Source organism: Ictalurus punctatus, chromosome 10 (genome assembly GCF_001660625.3).
Source record: "Ictalurus punctatus breed USDA103 chromosome 10, Coco_2.0, whole genome shotgun sequence".
Classification (NCBI taxonomy): domain Eukaryota; kingdom Metazoa; phylum Chordata; class Actinopteri; order Siluriformes; family Ictaluridae; genus Ictalurus; species Ictalurus punctatus.
The window spans coordinates 9,180,524-9,201,091 of record NC_030425.2 but is presented as its reverse complement, the minus strand read 5'-3'; the positions used below and the strand labels follow the sequence as shown (position 1 = coordinate 9,201,091).

General features: G+C 38.2%; 3 protein-coding genes across 4 annotated transcripts; all 3 read left to right on the top strand.

The window, feature by feature from the left end:
• The first annotated feature begins 1,244 nt into the window (after window positions 1–1,244).
• On the top strand, window positions 1,245–3,401 carry smim7 (small integral membrane protein 7). The gene is given in 5 exon segments (NM_001200573.1): window positions 1,245–1,299; window positions 1,496–1,537; window positions 1,644–1,702; window positions 1,784–1,874; window positions 3,007–3,401. Coding segments are annotated over 5 exon segments (234 nt in total). The 5' UTR covers window positions 1,245–1,273; the 3' UTR covers window positions 3,023–3,401.
• Window positions 3,402–6,436: 3,035 nt separating this feature from the next.
• LOC108271268 (mediator of RNA polymerase II transcription subunit 26) lies at window positions 6,437–12,447 on the top strand. Of its 2 annotated transcripts, XM_017478725.3 has the most exons (3): window positions 6,440–6,820; window positions 9,438–9,512; window positions 10,803–12,447. In XM_017478725.3, exons 1-3 carry the CDS (start codon window positions 6,737–6,739, stop codon window positions 12,276–12,278), a joined length of 1,635 nt encoding a protein of 544 aa, XP_017334214.1. In that variant the 5' UTR covers window positions 6,440–6,736; the 3' UTR covers window positions 12,279–12,447. The 2 variants fall into 2 exon arrangements, with proteins under 2 accessions (XP_017334215.1, XP_017334214.1); XM_017478726.3 differs by lacking the exon at window positions 9,438–9,512 and having other exon boundaries at window positions 6,437–6,820.
• Window positions 12,448–13,945: 1,498 nt separating this feature from the next.
• On the top strand, window positions 13,946–20,418 carry slc35e1 (solute carrier family 35 member E1). The gene is made up of 6 exons (XM_017478727.3): window positions 13,946–14,344; window positions 15,153–15,223; window positions 15,532–15,669; window positions 16,084–16,209; window positions 17,348–17,593; window positions 18,467–20,418. The coding sequence occupies exons 1-6, from the start codon at window positions 14,017–14,019 to the stop codon at window positions 18,680–18,682; spliced, it is 1,125 nt and encodes a 374-aa protein (XP_017334216.1). The 5' UTR covers window positions 13,946–14,016; the 3' UTR covers window positions 18,683–20,418.
• Window positions 20,419–20,568: the final 150 nt, after the last annotated feature.

The following is a 20,568-nucleotide window of genomic DNA, read 5'->3' as shown; positions in this document are numbered from 1 at the left end:
TTGTATAGGCTATTTGAGTGAAACATTTGTTTATTTACGCATTGACTTCTGAAACAGAGTGACGGTATGTAGAAGGGCGTGACCGATTTACAGAACAGCCAACAGAGTTTGAGATACTCTACATCCTCAACCGAATCTAAACAAACTTGCAAGTAGCTTAGTGAACTAGCTAACAACTAAAATAGCAAAAACATCACAGATCCTTATGTTTGCCCATTTTTTCTGATTCCAACACATCAACTTCGAGAACTGACTGACTGTTGCTGCCTAATATAGCCCACCCTTTGACAGATGTCACTGTAATGAGATAATCAGTGTTATTCACTTCACCTGTTTTAATGTTATGGCTTATGTGTGTATATTCATCACAATATCCACCCTCACTGAAATGAATAAACTAAAAGGGTATGGTGTTGGGGAAGACACACAGCCACAGGCGAGCCATGTTTGCTACTAACCAGCCACTACTGTAGACCCTGCTGAAATAAAACAATAGAAACCATCACAGAAATTCTAATGGTTTCCACTACAAATAAAATTACAAACCATCATTAGTTTACCATTACAACCATTACCAAATGGTTTCCATTACATAGTAGGACGTATTAAGGATGTAGATCCTTAATGGTATCCACTAGACATAACATGCCACCAATAGAAGGCAACAAATTACACGTAGAGACCCACAGGGACCATAACAGTATCCATTAAAACCAATACAATTCCCATTATAACCATTCAAACCATTACCAAATGGTTTCCATTACATAGTAAGATGTATTAAAGACATAGATCCTTAATGGTATCCACTAGACATAACATACCACCAGTAGAAGGCAACAAATTACCCGGAGAGACCCACAGGGACCATTACAGTTTCCATTAAAACCAATACAATTCCTATTATAACCATTAAAACCATTACCAAATGGTTGCCATTTGTATTTCAGGTTTTTTTCAGCGGGGAAGTCATTAAAAATATATATATTTTTACCATTTTCCCTGAAGTGACAAACTATTAAATTAAAATAAAAATACCTCCCAAACTATTTCTGTAGATTTTTTTTCTACTATCATATTTACAATCATATTTACTATCATATTTACTAAGGGACAGGTGCAACAATCTCTTTTCATTGTTCATTGTTGTTGTTGTTGTTGTTGTTGTTGGAGAATGAAATCATTCCTGACCAGCAGGTGGCGACGGTGAGTTTACAGTCATTGTTCTACATTTTAATGCTGCCAGAAGAAGAAGAGGCTGTCGAGTGGCAAGATGATCGGCGATCTGTTAATTTTCGGGTAAAAAAAAAAAAAAAATTCCTCATACACATTTATCTATCTATGATTTTGAATTTTCAAGCAGGGTTTCTACTTTGTCTAGATTCATAATATAATCTCAGACAGTTTGCTGTAAAATAGCTAGACCGCTCAGCGGTGTTGTTGATTATCAGACTCCCCACGTCACACATCTGATTTGGTTTTCGTTGCTTTTCAGCACGTTGCTAATGAACGCAGGGGCGGTTTTAAACTTTAAACTGTAAGTACACCTGTTAGATGTTGTTTTAATCCTGTGTGTTCTAGTTACTTGATATTCCAGTTAGTGAAGCTTTCACATTCTCGTGTTGCGCTGTGTGTAATGATAGGAAAAGGAAACAGACCCAAACGCACGGATTCGGGGATGATCCGGGCCGATCAACTACAGGTACCAATACATATAGACCCATAACTACTATTTCAGTGGGAGTGAACTATAACCTGTTTATAATGTGCTGTTCCTCACCAGGTGAAAACATCCGGGAGTTTTTACTCAGTCTGCGCTACTTCCGCATTTTTATAGCGCTGTGGAACATCTTCATGATGTTCTGTATGATCCTGTGAGTATCCCCTGTGCTGTTGGGATTTACAAAATATCAGATGAAAAATTACTTATATCAGTACGGAAGCCCTAAGCGGTCATGCATTATTCATTTTTTTTTCTGTTGTTTTCTCGTGATCTCGACATAACAAAAAGGTTTTTTCTCACAATGTCATTTTATCCAGAGAAAATCTCCTGCTTTGTGAATGGGACTGGTGTTACATGCATGTTGGCATCTTCTCCATCATCACTGTAATAATTCCCCGCTGTAGAGATGGACTTTATCTCCGCATTAAGAGAGAGGGGTGTGTGTCCCCTTCTCAAGTGTGGGACACTAATGTGGAAGTCGTCAGTCCTGCAGGGATGAGGTGTTTTTGTAGACCACCACGGAAGTTAGCATCACCCTGATTCCCTCCACAAAAAGCCAATAGGATTTTTCCACTGGCTTTTGGATTATTGCAGAAAATAAATTCTGTGAGCAACAAAAGTTTATGATTCTTACATGTTTCGTTCATTAAGATAAGATTCATAAGATTTTGAAGCCTATACACTCGCCAGAAGGAAAAAGCTAATGTTAGGCTATAAACGATCTACATCACGGTCGCATGACTTCAACGTCACCACCGATACGCTTCCGACAACTCTTTCAATCTTTATTTTTTTTAAAAACAATACAATTGGAAAATATTATAAATTGATAAATCTACAAGTTGGGAAGTCTGAGTTCCGAGTGCAAACACAACGAGGCTGTAGTAGATGAGTTTTCCTGTTCGGCGTGATGACATTTATTGTCCCCAACAACCTCTGTAGTCCCATTTAGCCACGTGTTAGCAACCGTCTTTTTCCAGACATGTAAAAGCTTTTTAAAAAATTCTGAGTGGGGTATTAGTGATGTATTTTATGGCGTAGTATAAAACGTGAACATATCTTGAGCTTATTTCAGGCATTTAACCAAAAAACCCTTTCAAAAACCCCCATTGACTTCGGGACGATAGATGTCCAGTACACAGGAAAATCGAGATCATGAAAAAACAACTTTTGTTATATCGAGATCACGAGAAAATTAAGTCGGATTCTGTAATATGTCATTTTGATATTTGTCATTTTTACCCCCCCTTTCTCTGTTTTGTTCTTTTCGATTTTGTCCTCAGGTTATTCGGATCATAACCCACTACATTCCCAGTCTGGACATTAACATGAAGGACAATCCTCAACACTTTTTCTTTTTCGGTAGTGGGACGCTCAACTCTGGCTTAGCTTTCTCAAGAGTCGTCAGAGCAGGAAATCTGTCAGTCATTTCCTCCATTTTATCAACAAAGCCGGTGTCTTATGGGTCAGCTAAAGCTTATTTGGAAAGTCTTAAGGACTAATGATGACCCTGTTGTCTTTATTAATGTCAAACTGACATATTGCCTAAATTTGCATGTCAGTTGATATGCTTGTGATCGTCAGCAGATACGAAGTGGGGGTTTTTTTGTGAATATCAGCTGCACGTGCATTGGCTGATAAGAGCAGTGCCCTGAAATAAATCATCTGTTTTTCTCAACAAAAAATTTTGTTGAAAAATATTTTCTGTTGAATTAGGGAGCTTCCAGCAAGTTCAATACTACTCTGATTCTTTTATTAAATGAGAAATGATTTAGTACAAATTACTAAATGATATAATTCTATAACTGTTGAAAGAATGGCTGGTGGTTTTACTCAGTTAAGATGCAAAAGTTCTTTGCAAGAAAAACACTGACCTATTAAAAGTGGCTTGCATTACTTTGGCCTTTCTGATCATTTTAAGAAAATGGATAATGAAACTGGTCATGGCTGTGTGTGTGTGTGTGTGCGCGTGTGTGTGCGTACGCAGAGGTTTGAAACCGGACACATTTCATTTTCAGATAACTCCTAATGTAACCACTTTATCCTGGTCAGGGTCGCAGTGGATCCAGAGCCTATCCAGACAACACCAGGAATATAGTGGGAATGTACCATGGATGGGACAACAGTCCATCATAGGGCACCATGCACACAAACACACACACACACACACACACACACACACACATTCACACCTAGGGGAAATTTACCGTATACAGTCCACCACCCGGCACGTTTTTGGGAGGTGGAAGAAAACATGAGAACCTGGAGGAAACCCACATAGACACAGGGAGAACATGTCAAACTCTACAGACATTGATATGAAGAATCCACAGTGTAACCTGGTTATGTTCACTTTAAGGCTGTTTAGTTTAACATATTTTGATGTTATGCACATAAACTACACATATGTTCAAATTATTTCAGTTTAGGAAAATGATGCGTCAATGACAGCACAACTGTCAACAAATAGATGAAGGCAGTGAAGAAATAAATAAATTAATCAAAAATCGGAAGGTAATTTAAGCTTAATTCAGTGTAAACCAAGAAAAAGGGCATGCTTTCTCCAATTTTTTTTTTCTGAAGCCACGTGTCTCAGCATATAGATGTTGTAAAACTGCCTGAAATATATGCCATGTTGATAGTAATTCTGGCTTCATACAGTTATGTGGAAAAAATAAGTCTACTCCATGGAAATTGTTGTTTGAAATAATAATTATTTTCCTTTTTGCATGGCACAATGAACATGTGGTCTAAAGCAAAGTCTATTGGCTTTAATGTAGATTTATAAATATATCCATTCATGAGTTAAGCACAATTTACAACACATTTTCTACATATTCATCTTCTTGGATCCTGTTTGAAGCTCCTAGTAAGCAGGTTCTTGAGTCTGCTAAAAAAAAAGTACAAGATATTACTGACCAAAAAACAATTATATCTACAATATAATGCATGTGTATTATGGGACTGGAGAGGGTACAGTCCCCTCTGAAAGTATTGAAATATAGGTAAATTATTTTTGTTTTTATTATACACCGAACACATTTGGGTTTGAGGTCAAATGATGAGCATGGCATGATGGCTCACAATTTCATCTTACATTTCCTGACATTCACATCTAATGTAATGTGTTAGAACATGGCATTGGGTTTTGTCTGTGACGATTGCATTTATTGTTAAAACAGATAAAGGAACATGAAGATCAGAGAGCTGTCTATGGGAGAAAGGCAAGCCAGTTTGAATCTGAGAAAAGAAGGAAAATCAATCAGAGGCATTGCACAAACATTGGGAATAGCAAATACAACAATTTGGAATGTCCAGAAAAAGAAAGAAACCACTGGTGTACTAACAACCTGCCATCAAACCGGTCAGCCAAAGAAAACAACAGCAGTTGATGACAGAAACATTGTGAGAGCTGTGAAGAAACACAAGTCAGTGAAAAAAAACAACACTCAGTGACTTCACCAACAACCTCCACAGGACGGGGGTGAAGGTATCACAACCCACAATTCAAAGAAGACTTTGAGAGCAAAAATATAGAGGCCCTACCACAAGATGCAAACCAGTCGTCAGCAGTAAGAATCAGAAAGCCAGATTAGAATTCACAAGAAATACAGAGTTGAGCCACAAAGTGATGGAAAGGCCAAAGTGTTTAGAAAGAAAGGGATCTGCTCATGATCCAAACAATCATGCTCATCTGTGAAACATGGTGGAGGTAGTGTCATGGCTTGGGCTTGCATGGCTGCTTCTGGAACAGGATCACTAATCTTTATTGATGATGTAACTCATGATAGTAGCAGCAGAATGATTTCAGAAGTTTATTAAAATAAACTATTAAATCATATGTAAATATTGCCATGTATTTCACTACAGAATGGGCTCATACACAAAATATACCATTATTTAAAGCTCAATAGCATTTGAATGGAATGATGTACAATCACACAACCAACTGTGAAGTGTTCGACTAGGTGTCAGGTATGACGCACACCTTTTAGATTTTTGATATTCATATAAAAGGATAAGCGGTATAGAAGATATATATATATTATTTCATTAATAGGACATCTATTTTTTTAAGAAAACCATTCAACCCAATACGGGTCATTTTGACCCCCTGTACGCATTCGTGAAGGTTTTTTTGGTTCATGCATTAAATATCAAAAATCTAAAAGGTGCGCGTCATACCTGACACCTAGTCGAACACTTTACAGTTGGATGTGTGATTGTACATCATTCCCTTCAAATGCTATTGAGCTTTAAATAATGGTATATTTTGTGTATGAGCCCATTCTGTAGTGAAATACATGGCAATATTTACATATGATTTAATAGTTTATTTTAATAAATATCAGAAATCTAAAAGGTGTGTGTGATACCTGACATTTAGATGAACACTTTACAATTGGGTGCATGACTGTACATCATTCCCTTCAAATGCTATTGAAGTTAGAATCGTGTATAACAATGTCGTATGTAACTTTAGAGACGGTCCCTTAATTTCCGCATATCTGCCAATATCGAACGTCCAACATCAAACCAACTTTATTCCAGTTCTGACTGAAACAGTCATTTGCCTCTGTAGCCGAGGGACATTTCTATTTCTAGAGTCTTTCTTGGGCTGAATCTCAAATACATCTATACTCGGTGTATAAGTGCACTACACGTGGTATGAAATGCATAGTATAGGCAGCTTACCTAGTGCACTATGCGTCGAATTTGGGATTCAGCCTGAAATTTCCCATCAGGCCACGGGAGCTAGATTTATAGCCATTGGTTTAGCCGAGGCAGCTGACAGAGAGCGAGAGCGAGAGAGAGATTCATAGCGACAGGGTTGTGAGAGGTGAAATGTGCTCTTTTGTTAACTTGCGCAACTTTCCCCCAATTTAATTACTGGTGTTCGAGTAAACGGAGATTCAGTGATGGAGTGTACAGTGTTAAATCTCCCACAGCACCTGTAATCAGCGGTAGACTGTTAGACTTCAGTGCACTAGCCGCTGTGCCTAGTCTCACTGTATGACCATGACAACGGCGTCGGTAACGGTAACCGCACAGCAAATCAGAGACCGGCTGCTTCAGGCGACTGACGCTCACTGCAACGTAAGTACCATGAGCCTGTCTTCAGTAGTAAACAATGTCGGCTGTCGCTTTTCATGTTTTGCATGTTTTCAGTTAGATTGTTTTATTTATTTATTTATTTATTCATTTTTGCTGCCAATAAAATATTTGCAGCCTGTCCGGCTCCTGTACTGTAACTGTAGCTACAGCTCAGCTAGCACTTCCGGGTTAGCCACCGTTATGTGCCGAGCGCAACTTGCATCACTACTGTATAACTAACGGGTGAAAACAGTGGAAGTTCTCATCTTAACACATCATATAATAATCGGTATTATGGATGTCAGTCCCCATTTTTAATAATGTATCCATTTATAGCGTCTTACGTAAGTATTCACACCCCTTGAACTTTTCCACACGTTGTAGTGTTACAGCTTGGAACTGAAATAGCCTTAATTGGGATTTTATTTATAGCCCATAACACTGACGATCAATATAGTTTGCAACTATTATTAACAAATAATAATAAAAATAATAATAAAAAAAGTAAGTTACCATAAAAAAACAAATCTCAGAGTTAGTTGAATGGAGCAGCCCTATGTGTAATTGAGGCATCACGTGATCTGAGTATAAATACACCTGCTCCTGGAAGGCCACAGAGTTTGTTAAAGAGGTGGATGTCAGCCCTTTTTGGCCTTTCTGTATTATAAATTGCATGGACTTCCTCACTACAGAATTATTTTTACGAACGCAATCCTACTATTCAAATATTAGGCTTGTTGTTTATGTGTGCAATAATTTTCTGCGTAGTTATTGGTGCCATAGATCTTTTTGTTTCTGAACTTACATTTACATTTATGGCATTTGGCAGATGCCCTTATCCAGAGCGGCTTTATCTCATTTATACAACTGAGCAGTTGAGGGTTAAGGGCCTTGCTCGAGGGCCTAACAGTGACAGCATGGCTGTACTGCATGACTGATCTACCACTGCCCAACTTTTCACTATCTGAACTTGGTTTTTTTTTTTTTTTTTAACTACAGAAGTTTGGATTAGACCCATTAAATTCAAGTGACAGGTCAAACAGTCTGATAACTGTAAGAACTCAATCATAAATGAAAGAGTTTTGATTTGTGGTTTTTGCCAGTTTAATATTATAAAGAAATCACAGACATCCTGGATATATTTCACAGAACCCTGGGAGCTCACTTCGAGAACCAGTGTGTTGGAGAACATACCTAAATAAACAAGCAACAAAATGAATGAATCAGTATGTATAAATTGATGGGTTTGTTTGCACAGTATTAATATTCCACAGAAATATTTCTGTCAGGTTTCTAGGGAGGTCCAGTAGAGTACATATGCAGAAACAAATGCACAAATAACTAAACACTATATTATTAAGGAAAATGACACTAGTCAACATCCACTTGACATTTTAATAGCAAGTTTAATTAAAGACAAAGTAATGTGTATAACAGTGATGCTTAGTGTGGCGTAATAAAAGTCATTAAAAAAAAAAACACTTAATCATGTACAGCATGAAGAAGTAATGATCATCAGCATGTTGTGAGCAGTGCTGACATTTAAAGTAGATTCAAGATTAAGCTTTTGCATACATCACGCACAGATAGCTTAATTACTGGAATCTATGAATTTGCATTTTTGAACAGAAACTTGAAACTGTTTTTTAGACGCTCTTGCAGGTGCACATATGAATGAGTTCATTCAAATAGGGCGAGGTTGCCAGATATCCACAGACTCATTAAGTTCCCCATAAATCAGAAAATATATAACAGAAAAAACACCAAAACTTTTGTACACTTTTGTTAACTTTACGTTTAGCCTCTTGTATCTCCAAATAAAGCCAAAGCACGGAGAGCTACTTTAAAATTATGAAATAATTGCCAAATTTTTTTGTTTGTTTTTTACCTGAAGAACTGAATCTGGAAAAACAAAACCTCGAATAGGTTTGATATGTGGTTTCTGCCACTGCAACAATATGAAGAAATCACGGACCTCCTGGCTATATTGCACGGACCTCTGAGAACCGGTGTGTCAGAGAACATACCTAAACAAAAGCAAACACAAACAGGTCTACAAATAATTTGAATGTGTTCAGTGGAAATTTCAGGAATAAAAAGTCTATGGTTGCAATAAATAGCTCAAATATTATTGTACACATTTAAATATTGAGTATAATTTGTGAACAGTTGGATTGTGTTTGTTGGGGGTTTCAGGAAATTCATCTTGCATTTAACGGGGTCCCTTGCTCCAAACAGCTCCCAATGTGCAGATATACTCTATGGAAATAAAAAGGCTGAACTAGAAGCTTCTTTTTCATAACTTGAGTGGTTTTAACGCTCCATTAAAGTTGCAAATAGATTGTGCGTACCTAATTACAGTCAGAAGTAGGCTTGGTTATTGTTTACATGGTAATTGGTCGCTGTTATTCATGGAAGGCATGTTTTGTGTATATTCTCACAACTTGGCTCAAAATCAAATTCTGTAGATTTCAACATTACCATTTATACAGTTGCATGGTCCAAGGTTGTTTACTCTGCTTCTCAATGCCACTGAAAATTAGCCTGTGTAGCTTGGTGTAATAAATGTGCATGCTAAAAATGAATGTTTTAACGTGAATCCAGTGGTTTCCTTTAACAGATCAGCAACATGGTGGCTGTATTGGATGTGATATCCATCCTAGAGAAGTACCCCATCACAAAGGAAGCACTTGAGGTGAGGAGTGTTTGGGCCTAGGCGTGATATAAGTGCCTGACTTCACCAATGCTGTTGTGGCTGAGTGGAAAATCCCCACAGCCACACTCCTAAATCTAGGGGAAAGCCTTCAGAGAACCATGAAGGTTAATATAACAGCAAAAGTAAATCTGGAATTAGATGTTAAAAAAGCCATAATGTTTGCCGTAATTGTCTTGTCTCTTCATCAGATAAAATGTATTATCTACATGGCAGGTAGAGGTGGGCGATATGGCAAAAATATCATATCGCGATTTTTTTCAGGCAGGATCACAAGCCTCGGTCTTATCACGATTCTCTTTCATGTTGGTTTTTAAGACTATTTTGCACGTTGCTGAACAGTACAGATAAACAAATTCCCCGATTTAAAAAAGGTTTGGCGGTGGATGATGACGTAGAACAAGTTCGCAAGGACGCAAGATCGCATAAGAACACATCACATGAGAAACGGCCACTATGTCCAGATTGTATTCATACTACACATATACTGATCAGTACGTACTGTGTCAGTGGTCAAGCGGTAGGTACTGAATCGAATGCAGTAGGTACTGTCACGGTACGCAACGTCGATACTAACGATCTCTTTGTAAAGGCACCTCATGGAGAGATTTTAATCGTCCACGATTTAATATCATCATATCACACACCCCTAACGGCAGGTCTCCCTCATGTGAAAAAATAACCTCATAATTAATTAATTAATTAACTAACTAACTAACTAACTAACTAACTAATTAATTAATTAATTAATTGACTTTTACTTTTTATTTATTAATAAAAGTCAGTGTGGGTTATGAATGCAGTATTTAAAATTATATCACAGTGCTGTTGGATTTTCGAACCTGAAGGATTTGTGTAGTTCTGGCTGTAATTTAAATAACGGGGTTATATTAATGACCTCATTATAATACATTATCAGTTATTTATCATTTATGGAGCAAGCAGATGTTTGCACTTTGTAAAGAAAGAAAAAAAAACAGCACCTCTGCTTTTGAGTTTATAGCTGTTATAACGTACAGGAACTAACCTGTCTCTTGGACGTCCCACAACATTAAGCATAATGTCGTTCGTTAATAAATTGACAAATCACTGTGGTGCAAGAGTAACACTTCGGTCTGTATCGTTATAGGAAAACACTCTGGGGTGGTAAGCAGTTGCATTGCACCACCATGTTGTTGATTATTTTCCCACAACAGCACACCCCAATATGTTTTATTCCTCACTACATTGGTTTTGGAGAAACTGAGATTGTGTGATTTTTGTTTTTTATAGGAAACCCGGCTTGGGAAGTTGATAAATGACTTGAGGAAGAAGACCAGAGATGAGGATCTGGCAAAGCGTGCAAAGAAGCTTCTGCGTAACTGGCAGAAGCTGATTGACCCACATCAACCAGAAATACTGCCAAAGGAACTTTCAAGCACTTTAAACTCTGTTATGGGATCCAACCGGTCTCAGCCATTGCCTGGTTCTAGATCTCCTCAGAGTGCAACAGATAATGACAAGAAACCTGTTTTACACAGTGTCCGCTCTTCAAGCACTGAAAAGTTCTACCCTATGACACACACTGGTAAGCAAATAGTGGAAAAGAACTTGCCAACATTAAAGGGCACAAAGAGATCTGCACTGTCAACAGCCAGCGGAAGCAGTGGTGGTCCAGATGATCTTCAAATACACTCCAGTGCCATCAAACCTCACTTTAGTTCTCCTGAACTCAATAAAGAACCCACTGCGTCTGCAGTCCTCAGAAAATCAGTATTACAACAGCAGGGACAAAGGGACATAACTGCTGTTGAGAAAGTGAAGCACAAATCACACAGTCACTACACCAACCCGAGTCCTAGATCAGTAAAGCAGTTAGTACCAAGCAAGCAGCCAACATCAATTTCTGCCACTGACTCTGAGGCTCTTTCTGCACTGCCATTACACTCTTCCATCCAAGGTATGCACACTGAGTGTCATCAGTCAAAAGACCCGTCACAGCCGGAGAACGAATCACTCCTAAACAGTGAGAAGACACTCGAACAAACCAATAACCTGCAAAACAAGTCTAAAGCAAGGCCTCAGCCAGGCTTACTCAGCGAGGTTACCAATATGGAAACGGAAAAAGATATCAAACCCTCAGATGGCAAGAGGAGAAAGCCTCAGTTTAGAGACTACTCCATCAATGTGGAAGGACGGTCAACAGATGACATGTGTAAGCCTGCTCGAGTAAAAAATCGTAAATTAACCTTTGATCCCCTCACGCAACAAATCAGACCTTCAGCAGTGAATCAGAGTGAGGAGCAGCACAGTTCAGTGGTGGATGTTAATGAGCCAGCGAACCTGAAGCAAAGCCCTTCTGCATCTTCACCCAATGCTTTGCACAAGATGAACTGGAAAGATATGTCGCAAAATCAAATAGTCAAATATTACCTGAACCTCCAAAACAATTTGTTAAAAACGTCCGGAAGTCAAGTCCCAGGGGCGCACTTTTTTATGACCGAGCATGTGAAATGTGAGGAAGACAACATGAGGGAGGCCAGTAAAACCTATGTCCAGGTGCCAAATGTTTCGGAGTCTAATTTGCCAGGGATAGACCGAGATATCACAACAGATGACGTCCACAAAATAAACAATAAGCACTGGCCTGGGGTTAACGGCTGTTATGACAGCAAAGGCCATTGGTACGGCTGGACCGAATGCATATCTTTAGACACGTATGGAGATGGAAGTAAACTTAATATTTTGCCATATGTTTGCATGGACTAAAAACAGTTCTATAAATAAAATTGCGTCTCTGGATCTCGTATGGTCTTTTACGCCTGTTCCAGATATGTGTTCGTGTAATAACTGCTTTATAATATTTTGTATCTATTTATAACATTTTGTTCTGTTTGTTTTGGATGATAAGAGGAAAATAAAAAAGAGTATAGCAAGAAAGGGGTGTGTGTTTGTTTGTTTTATTTGCTTTATGACAAAGAACAATACCACGAAATATGGTATGCGTTTGGAATTTGTACTGAGCTTTTCTGCTGAAGAATATACAACACTCTAAAAAGATACAACTTGTCGAGAATGTCAAATAGCAACATAAAATTTATATATTTCAGTGTCTGAAGAGCTTCCAGTGTTGTTTGTCCTTATTCAGAATCATTACACTGTGCTTTGGCATTTCTTATACACCCATTATCCGCTTTGTTTGACAGTAGTATAATACGTGCACTTGTTTATCTTCATTCTTTGGAAGTGGCAGAGCAGGAAACACATCGAGACTGCAGTACAAGATTGCAACAAAAGCTGTTTCAGGTTACCAGTTTGTTTTAGGCCATCTTGTACTATACACACCTTTACCTTCACCTTTAATAGGTTCTAATATGAATATGAATTTTGCATTTCATTACATTAAAATGTAAATCTAAACTGAAAATATTAATAAGTTAGAGAATAAAGTCCTCTCTCCATTTAACATACAGGTTATTAGTATTTCCTGCTGGTGAAGTCTCACCTCTCTGGATTCAAACCCGAGCCATCATTTTAAGTGGCCCTGTGCTTTATTGTTGAAGCAGTATGTCTGATGTACATCGCTGAAGAATTCACGTGAAAGTCCTGACCACATCTTTTTCACCTGCTGTTATATCTGTCTAAAGTGACCCACAAAGCAGGCTGTATTTTTGTTCTAGTTCTCTGTGCAAACAGAGTGACAGGGGATCTGACCTGGAAAAAGCTGTGAAATGCAACAATGGATTTAAACAATCAACATGTGTGATTCTAATCCTGGCCTAGTTACACGAAGAAATGATTACTGCCTAGTTGTGATATTCACTGTCTCGATTCACTGTCTTGGTCGAATAAATGGTCACGAATCAAATTGTGATTAAGTTTGTGATTTGTCTCATTTTGGTGTTAATCACACTTTACTAATCATGACTTTACAGAACATACCTGGCAATGACCAGGATAAAGCGGATACTTAAAATGGCTGAGTGAATGGATGAAATAAGGCTAAAAATCTACTGCAGCATCCGTGAAAACGTGTAAAAAAATTCCTTTCATTGCGTGTATGACAGAAAAGTTCTTGAATGTGATGAACTAAATCTTCTGTCACCACTCTTGAATGAAATCACGAGTGGATGGAACCATGTGCAACAGATCGGCATCTTGAATGCGGCATTTTTCTCTCTTAATCAGTCATGCCAATTGGATAATTGTGGTAATATTTAATTTGCTTTTGGTCATAAAACTCGTGTCACCAGACAAAATGATGACTGGATAGTAGTGTTCATTTTGCCAGAGGCAAGAAGTAAACTACCTAAAACTATGTAGACCAAAAAATAAATAAAAAATAAAAGATTTAAGTTAATGTTTTAACACAACCAAGAGATGGGCGTGTCGAAGGCAGCGCTCTCTCTCTTTCTCTCGCCCTCCCTCCTCCCACATTAGGAAGTTGGAGCTCCACGTAAGAAGCTCGTCGCAGTCGCAGCAGCAGCGCCGACACTCGGGCAGGAAGATGGCGGCGGTGGAGCGTCCGCCTGTGAAGGAGGCGGTGCGGATCGCGCTGCTGTGTACATGCTGGTACACGGTCAGCTCCGGCGGCAACGTTATCAATAAAATCATCCTGAACGGATTCCCGTATCCTGTCACCGTTTCGCTTTTCCACATCTTCTCCATCGTGTTGTTTCTTCCGCCGCTGCTGCGCGCTTGGGGCGTCCCGAAATCTGAAGTCCCGGCCACTTATTACCGCTGGTACATTCTTCCCTTGGCGTTTGGTAAATATTTCTCTTCCGTGTCGGCTCACTTCAGTATATGGAAGGTTCCCGTGTCCTACGCTCACACGAGTAAGTATCACGGCCCCGTTTTTTTTCTTGATTGTACCATTGAGCCCACTGGCTAAGTTAGTTAGCATGTAGCTATCGTGACGTCAATTGGAGGCTGTAACTACATTAAGTAACCGTCTCAGATTTGTGCGCTGAATTTAAATTAAAACGAGATTTGGAGTGGATTCGCTTTTATTAGGACGCCATTAATAGCAGTTTTGACTGGGGGTTTCTTTTGGTTGTTTTTTTTTTCCATTTCATTTTATTTTATTTTTATAATTAAAGTGAATGTGTAGCTTTGTAGCTGAACCTCTGTCAGGACAACACGACCGGATCTACAGAGCTATAACGAGAGCACGAGCTAAACATGGAAGAGTTCCGGTACTGCTACGTAGCTTTTTTTTTTTTCTTTTTTTTTTCTTTTTTTTTTTTTTTAATAAAAAGGAAGTTGTTCAGGCCTTATTTTTATTTTTTTCTGAGCGTCAATGAAATTATACATTTAATAAGGAACAGGTTCTTATTATTATATTTATTTTTATTTTTTTGGTCCAGGTTTAAACACCGTGTAACTGCCCAGGTGAAGGAAGGGATTTAAAATAATGAAAGCCCATGTTCTTCAGGCACAAGCTGTTATTAATGAGTCTGCAAGAAAGTCCCACTGTGTTGTATTTATACACCTGTAAGATTTCTGGAGCTCTAAAGAAGGTTAAAATGTCTAGGTTTGGCTGTCAGGTGGCATAAGAAGACTGTTTAAAGTCTACAGTTGATGTGGAGCAGGTAATTTAGAAATAAGATCATGCTTTAAGTCCTCGTTTCTTTATTCCCACAGTAAAAGCCACCATGCCAATATGGGTCGTGCTGTTATCACGGATAATTATGAAGGAGAAGCAAACCACAAAGGCAAGATTTGTACAAAACTTCTCCCTCTCTCTCTCTATCCTCATGAGTAGCTCAAAAAAAGTCAAAGGACATGCATGAAAACAAAATGTCCACTACAGAGGACACAAGTCAATGGGCAGGGTCTCAGGAGGATATATAAGTAACTTTTACAGTCATTGTTTTACATCTAATTTGTTGGAATTTACTTCTCAAGAGGTGCTAAATAAAGCACGGCTTGTGCACCGTATACCAATCCTGTGACATTATGATGTTTTGCATTGTGTTATTTTGTTATTGTCACAAGTTTACACCCAGTTTGTCTTTCGTAGGTCTATGTTTCTCTTGTACCGATCATAGGCGGTGTCCTGTTGGCTACGGTGACTGAGCTCTCATTTGATCTGTCAGGATTAATCAGTGCTCTCGCAGCTACACTTTGCTTCTCTTTACAAAACATATTCTCTAAAAAGGTAAGTTATTCAGTCAACCTGTATGATCAGTCAGTGCACCGAACAGTGTTGCAAGCACTGCTAATATTTGTATGTTTCTTTGTTTATGAATGTTAAATGTTTGTCTAGCATGCAGGATTAATGGTTATCTTTTTTTGTGTTGGTTTTGTTTAAAGTATTCTAGAACTACAGTGAGAGATATGAATAAATACACACTGCATGGTTTATTTATTTTTTTAAAGTACACAAAAAAAATCTCACAAAGTCAACAACAGCCATCCTGCCGGAAAGATTATTCACATGTATATGTAATGTGTCTCAGTTTTGATGTTTGAAAGGAAAGCTTTAGATTTTAATGTTGCTTAAATGTATGCTGCATACTCTATACTACATGAAAATCTGCATAAGTAATCACGTACACCGTGCATGTCTTAGGTTTTGCGTGACACGAGGATACACCACCTCCATCTGCTCAACACTCTTGGCTTCAATGCAGTTTTGTTCATGCTGCCAACGTGGATTTTAGTTGACCTGTCTTCGTTTCTGGTCGATGGAGACTTTGTAAGTAAATGACATTATACGGCCACTTGCGACATTTGACCGCCATCATAAACCACACATTAAGAATAGTTACTACTCTTAAGTTACCACCCCGAAGTTTCCTTAAGCAAAGCAATTTGGCAACAATTATTTTATGTGTATGTTGTTGTTTTTTTTGTTTGTTTGTTTGTTTGTTTTTTTTAATTAAAGAATGACATCATGCTTTTTTGTTTTGTTTGGAAATTTCTAAAAATTCATTCACAAGACCGTATAAATTTACATTTATATTCTAGCGGCCTAACCACTGACCAGCCACTTTTCCATCTTTGTCTTGAAGGTTAATAAGACCTCTGAGCTATCAGAGCTGCTGTTATAGAAAGTTAATCAACAATCGAATTTGTGAATTCAACAGCCCTGTGGAATAAATATTATTACTGTTATTACCGAAATTATTTCATAATGGCAATGAATGCTGGTTATGGGAAAATGGCAAAACATTTGGGGCTCCAAGCATTTAATTTCCCTTCCTCAGTCTCCATCTAGACCTGCCTCTGTGAGTGGGACAAACCAGCAGGATGCACTGAGGGAAGAAAATTTACATTTGCATATTTAGCAGATGCTTTTATCCAAAGTGACTTACAAACGAGGATATACAAGCAAAGCACAATACACGTTGTGCTACCATAACAGATATTTAATTGAGTTCTAGAGGAGCAAAATGCACGATGGGGGGGACCAGGGGACAAGTTAGGGGTTAGTTAAGTGTTCACAGAAGATGTGGGTCTTTAGAAATGTTTTGAAGATAGTGACCGTTTCTGCGGTCCGGATTGAGGTTGGAAGTTCATTCCACCACTGAGGGACATTCAGGTTGAAGGTTCTGGAAAGGGACCTCATGCCTCGGCGTGTAGGCACTACCAGGTGTCGGTTGTTAACTGGTGGCAGGTTGCATGAAGGAACATAAACCTCAAGGAGAGTGTTTACGTAGGGGGGTGCTGTTCCAGACAAAGTGAGCATCAAGACTTGAGTTTGATGAAGGTGGATACAGGAAGCCGGTGCAGGGAGATGAAGTGGGGTGTGACATGGGAAAATTTGTATAACCCTGCAGTGTAATATTTGTGTTATTGTTACAATTCTTTCTTGTTTCTCTATTTTTACATAGACAGAGATTTCCAATTGGAGTGGAACATTGGTGCTGCTCATCATCAGTGGCTTCTGCAACTTTGCACAGAACATGATTGCCTTTAGTGTGTTAAACATAGTCAGTCCTCTCAGCTATGCGGTTGCTAATGCTACGAAGAGGATCATGGTAATCAGTATATCATTACTGATGCTGAGAAACCCTGTTAACTTGTCCAACATCTTGGGGATGATGACTGCCATCCTGGGTGTCTTTCTGTATAACAAGGTAAGAATCTCAGCTGTCAGGTTTTCATACCATGGCAGTGACTGTGAAATTGTGATTTCTTGTAAATTAGCAGACACATACAATCCCTTGCATAAGAATTCACCCCCTTGAACATTTCCCCCATATTGTACTGATACAACCTGAAACGGCAATTTTTTACTGTTGGAGAACAGTGCTTTTCAAGTCTTTGTAGTCTGTCCTTTGACCGAGCCATTCTACACTTTGGCAGTATGCTTATGTTCATTGTCCTGTTGGAAGTTGAGCCTACGCCCAGAAAAATAACAGTCGTTATTCGTCATGTTACAGTACAGTTACATTTTCTTCTTTGCATATCCCAGCTTGTTAGAACGCTAGGGTCAGAGTGCAGGGTCTAGAGCAGAGAGGGTTAACCCTCTCTGCCCCAGGGGCGCTTCAGGCTGACCCTGCACCCTGACCCCAGCTTCTTGACATGCTGGGGTATGCGAAGAAAAGAATTTCACTGTGCATATGTATATGTGACCAATAAAGACTCATTATCATTATCAGAATATGATCTGCAAAAACAAGATTCAGCAGCTGGGCATATGTGAGAGCGTAAGGCTGAACATGCAGTGCATATGCTGTAAATAATAAATACAAAATTAAGTATATGTAGTTTTGATCTAATTGGTTCTTGACTTTTCAGACACCCTGCATGTTTGGGGAGTGTGAATATTGTGCAAGCTGCTGTACTACTACTACTACTACTACTACTGTCTCATTTCCATGAGGCAAAGTTTTCAAGAGATTAGGATTATACTTTATAAAATGGAAATATTCTGAAATGCTCTTGGGGCCAAAATAATCCACTGTTAATCATCACATTTGTGTTTTTTCTTTCTGTTATCCAAACAGGCGAAATATGATGCAAACCAAGACGCAAAGAAGAAACTGCTGCCAGTCTCTTCACAGGACACGATTTCATTTGACAAGCCCCAGTCTAATGGCTCCCTGTCCTTGAAACAAGGCTCAGAATTTCAGTACGGCCGGACCAACGTGCTCAGCGACCACTTTCAGTACAGCAGGCAGGCCTACACAACGAACTATGCCTCCAACCAATATGTCGTCTAAGTGGAGAAACTGATGAATGAACCTGTTTACTGTAAAAGGACACTGTATTTAGTGTGGAACTTGCTTTTTCTGTGCCAGATCCTCCTATTTATTTCACTTTTTTTTTTTTTTTTTTTTTTTTTTTCCTCTCAGTAGTTTACAAAAATTCTCACAAATTGAGTTTGCAAATCGATATATTAGCCTTGGTGTAATACATTTTATAGGCTAAACATAATACTGTTCACCATTCTAGTACTGTCTATGAATTGAAGGTGTTAACGGTTGCTCTCAAAATTCTTTGAAACAGGAAAGGCCTTAGCCATAGGAACTGCTACACACTGGGAAAACATGCATTATCACTGTCCGTAAAGGACGATTTGCTAAATTCCGAAAATTGGAATACTGCTTCTATCTGTAAATATTTTCATGTATTTATTTTTGTAGAAGTTCTGAGTGAGGCATATCATGGAGTCTTTGAATGTGTAAAGCCTGTTAAAGGCATGCTCTTGTTATAGTCGGTACATTCTTGGTCATCAGTGTTTTGCGAGCCAGTTCTAATCATTATATGGACCCATAGTAATTAGTTTTATTTGTGTTTAAATTTTTATTCGGAATTTCATGGGTGATTTTTTTTTTTTTTTTTTTTTTAATGAGGTTTTTTGTTTTTAAATGGTGAGTTGAGCTTTGTAAGTTGAATATGTGCACTTATTTGGTAGAAAGTTGCAATACAATTTTACAATCTTCATTGTTTAAAACTGGTCAGAATTCGTTATTTTTGGAATGGGCAGATCAGTGGGTCTGATGCATAGATCAGTGATGCATAGATTAGGGGGTCTGATACACAAGTATTAAACTCATTCCCAGCATCAATTTTTTTATTTTTTTTATTTTGCATGTTCAAAACATAAGGAATGTTTCTCAGAAATGCGTTTTACATTTTCTCTTTTGGAAACCTTTCATAACATGCTCATCAGAAGCCATTCTTAAGATGTGTTAATTACAAAATATAATGTGTAGTTGAATGTTTTGGGCTCTGAGGTACTGCCTCAAGAGCTGATGCATAAGTGAATTGATTTACATTTTAAGTGGATTAAGTTTAAATCCATTTTAAGTAGCAAATAGTACGCGTATTGGGTAATAGAAATATGTATATTGTAATTGTTTTCTTTCAAAAACTGACTGCAGGATCTACTGTTTTTGTCAGTTGCTTGCCTCAGTCTGCTATGGCCTTGTAATGAAAGGTGTGATGCATAAACTATAGTCTATTAGCTTAATATTTGGGGGGGTTTTTTGTCAATATTTAATTTACAGCTATAATTTAGATTTTTTGCACAATTATTCAGTGTTGGTTTGTACTGTGTCTCCTCCTTAAAGCTTTCAGAATTCGTTTGATCATGTTTTGCAGATGTTTGTTTTTAATCTTAATCGTCAAGGGAAAAGACTCCATTGGGGAAAAAATTCTTGCGTCTGACTGCCGGGAAGTTAGACCCAATTTTAATAAAGAGCATGTAGAATCTTCTCTGCAGCTTAAGAGTAACTGGTCAATTTTCATACGCGAGTGTAGGGGTTTTTGTAATTATTTTTTAACGCAGTCCAAACTGAATAAGAAACTGCAAGAATTTAGCCATTTTAAAGATCTGTGCAACTGATGATTGAACGCTTCATAAAACATAGTGTCTGATGTGGGATTTTATTGTTTTTTTTTTTGGTTTTTTTTTTTAATTAAAGGCTGTAAGAATAATCAAAATGATCTTTCATTTGTTGCAATGCACAAATATTTGGCTTTATTTAGGCCCTTAGTGTTTTTACTTCAGTACTAGGTGCATTTAAAAGTTAGGAGAGTGATAATTTTGAAGGAGATACGGAAAGATGGTGTGCGACCCTAGTGCTAGACATTATTCAGGTGC

What these genes read in the sequence shown, in the direction of transcription:
- LOC108271268 (XM_017478725.3), top strand. Translation starts at nt 6,737, where the DNA reads ATGACCATGACAACGGCGTCGGTAACGGTAACCGCACAGCAAATCAGA. An exon ending in CGACTGACGCTCACTGCAAC is followed by an intron (nt 6,821 to 9,437) that starts GTAAGTACCATG and finishes TTCCTTTAACAG; the next exon opens with ATCAGCAACATGGTGGCTGT. An exon ending in TCACAAAGGAAGCACTTGAG is followed by an intron (nt 9,513 to 10,802) that starts GTGAGGAGTGTT and finishes TGTTTTTTATAG; the next exon opens with GAAACCCGGCTTGGGAAGTT.
- slc35e1 (XM_017478727.3), top strand. Translation starts at nt 14,017, where the DNA reads ATGGCGGCGGTGGAGCGTCCGCCTGTGAAGGAGGCGGTGCGGATCGCG. An exon ending in AGGAGAAGCAAACCACAAAG is followed by an intron (nt 15,224 to 15,531) that starts GCAAGATTTGTA and finishes TGTCTTTCGTAG; the next exon opens with GTCTATGTTTCTCTTGTACC. An exon ending in GTGTCTTTCTGTATAACAAG is followed by an intron (nt 17,594 to 18,466) that starts GTAAGAATCTCA and finishes TTATCCAAACAG; the next exon opens with GCGAAATATGATGCAAACCA.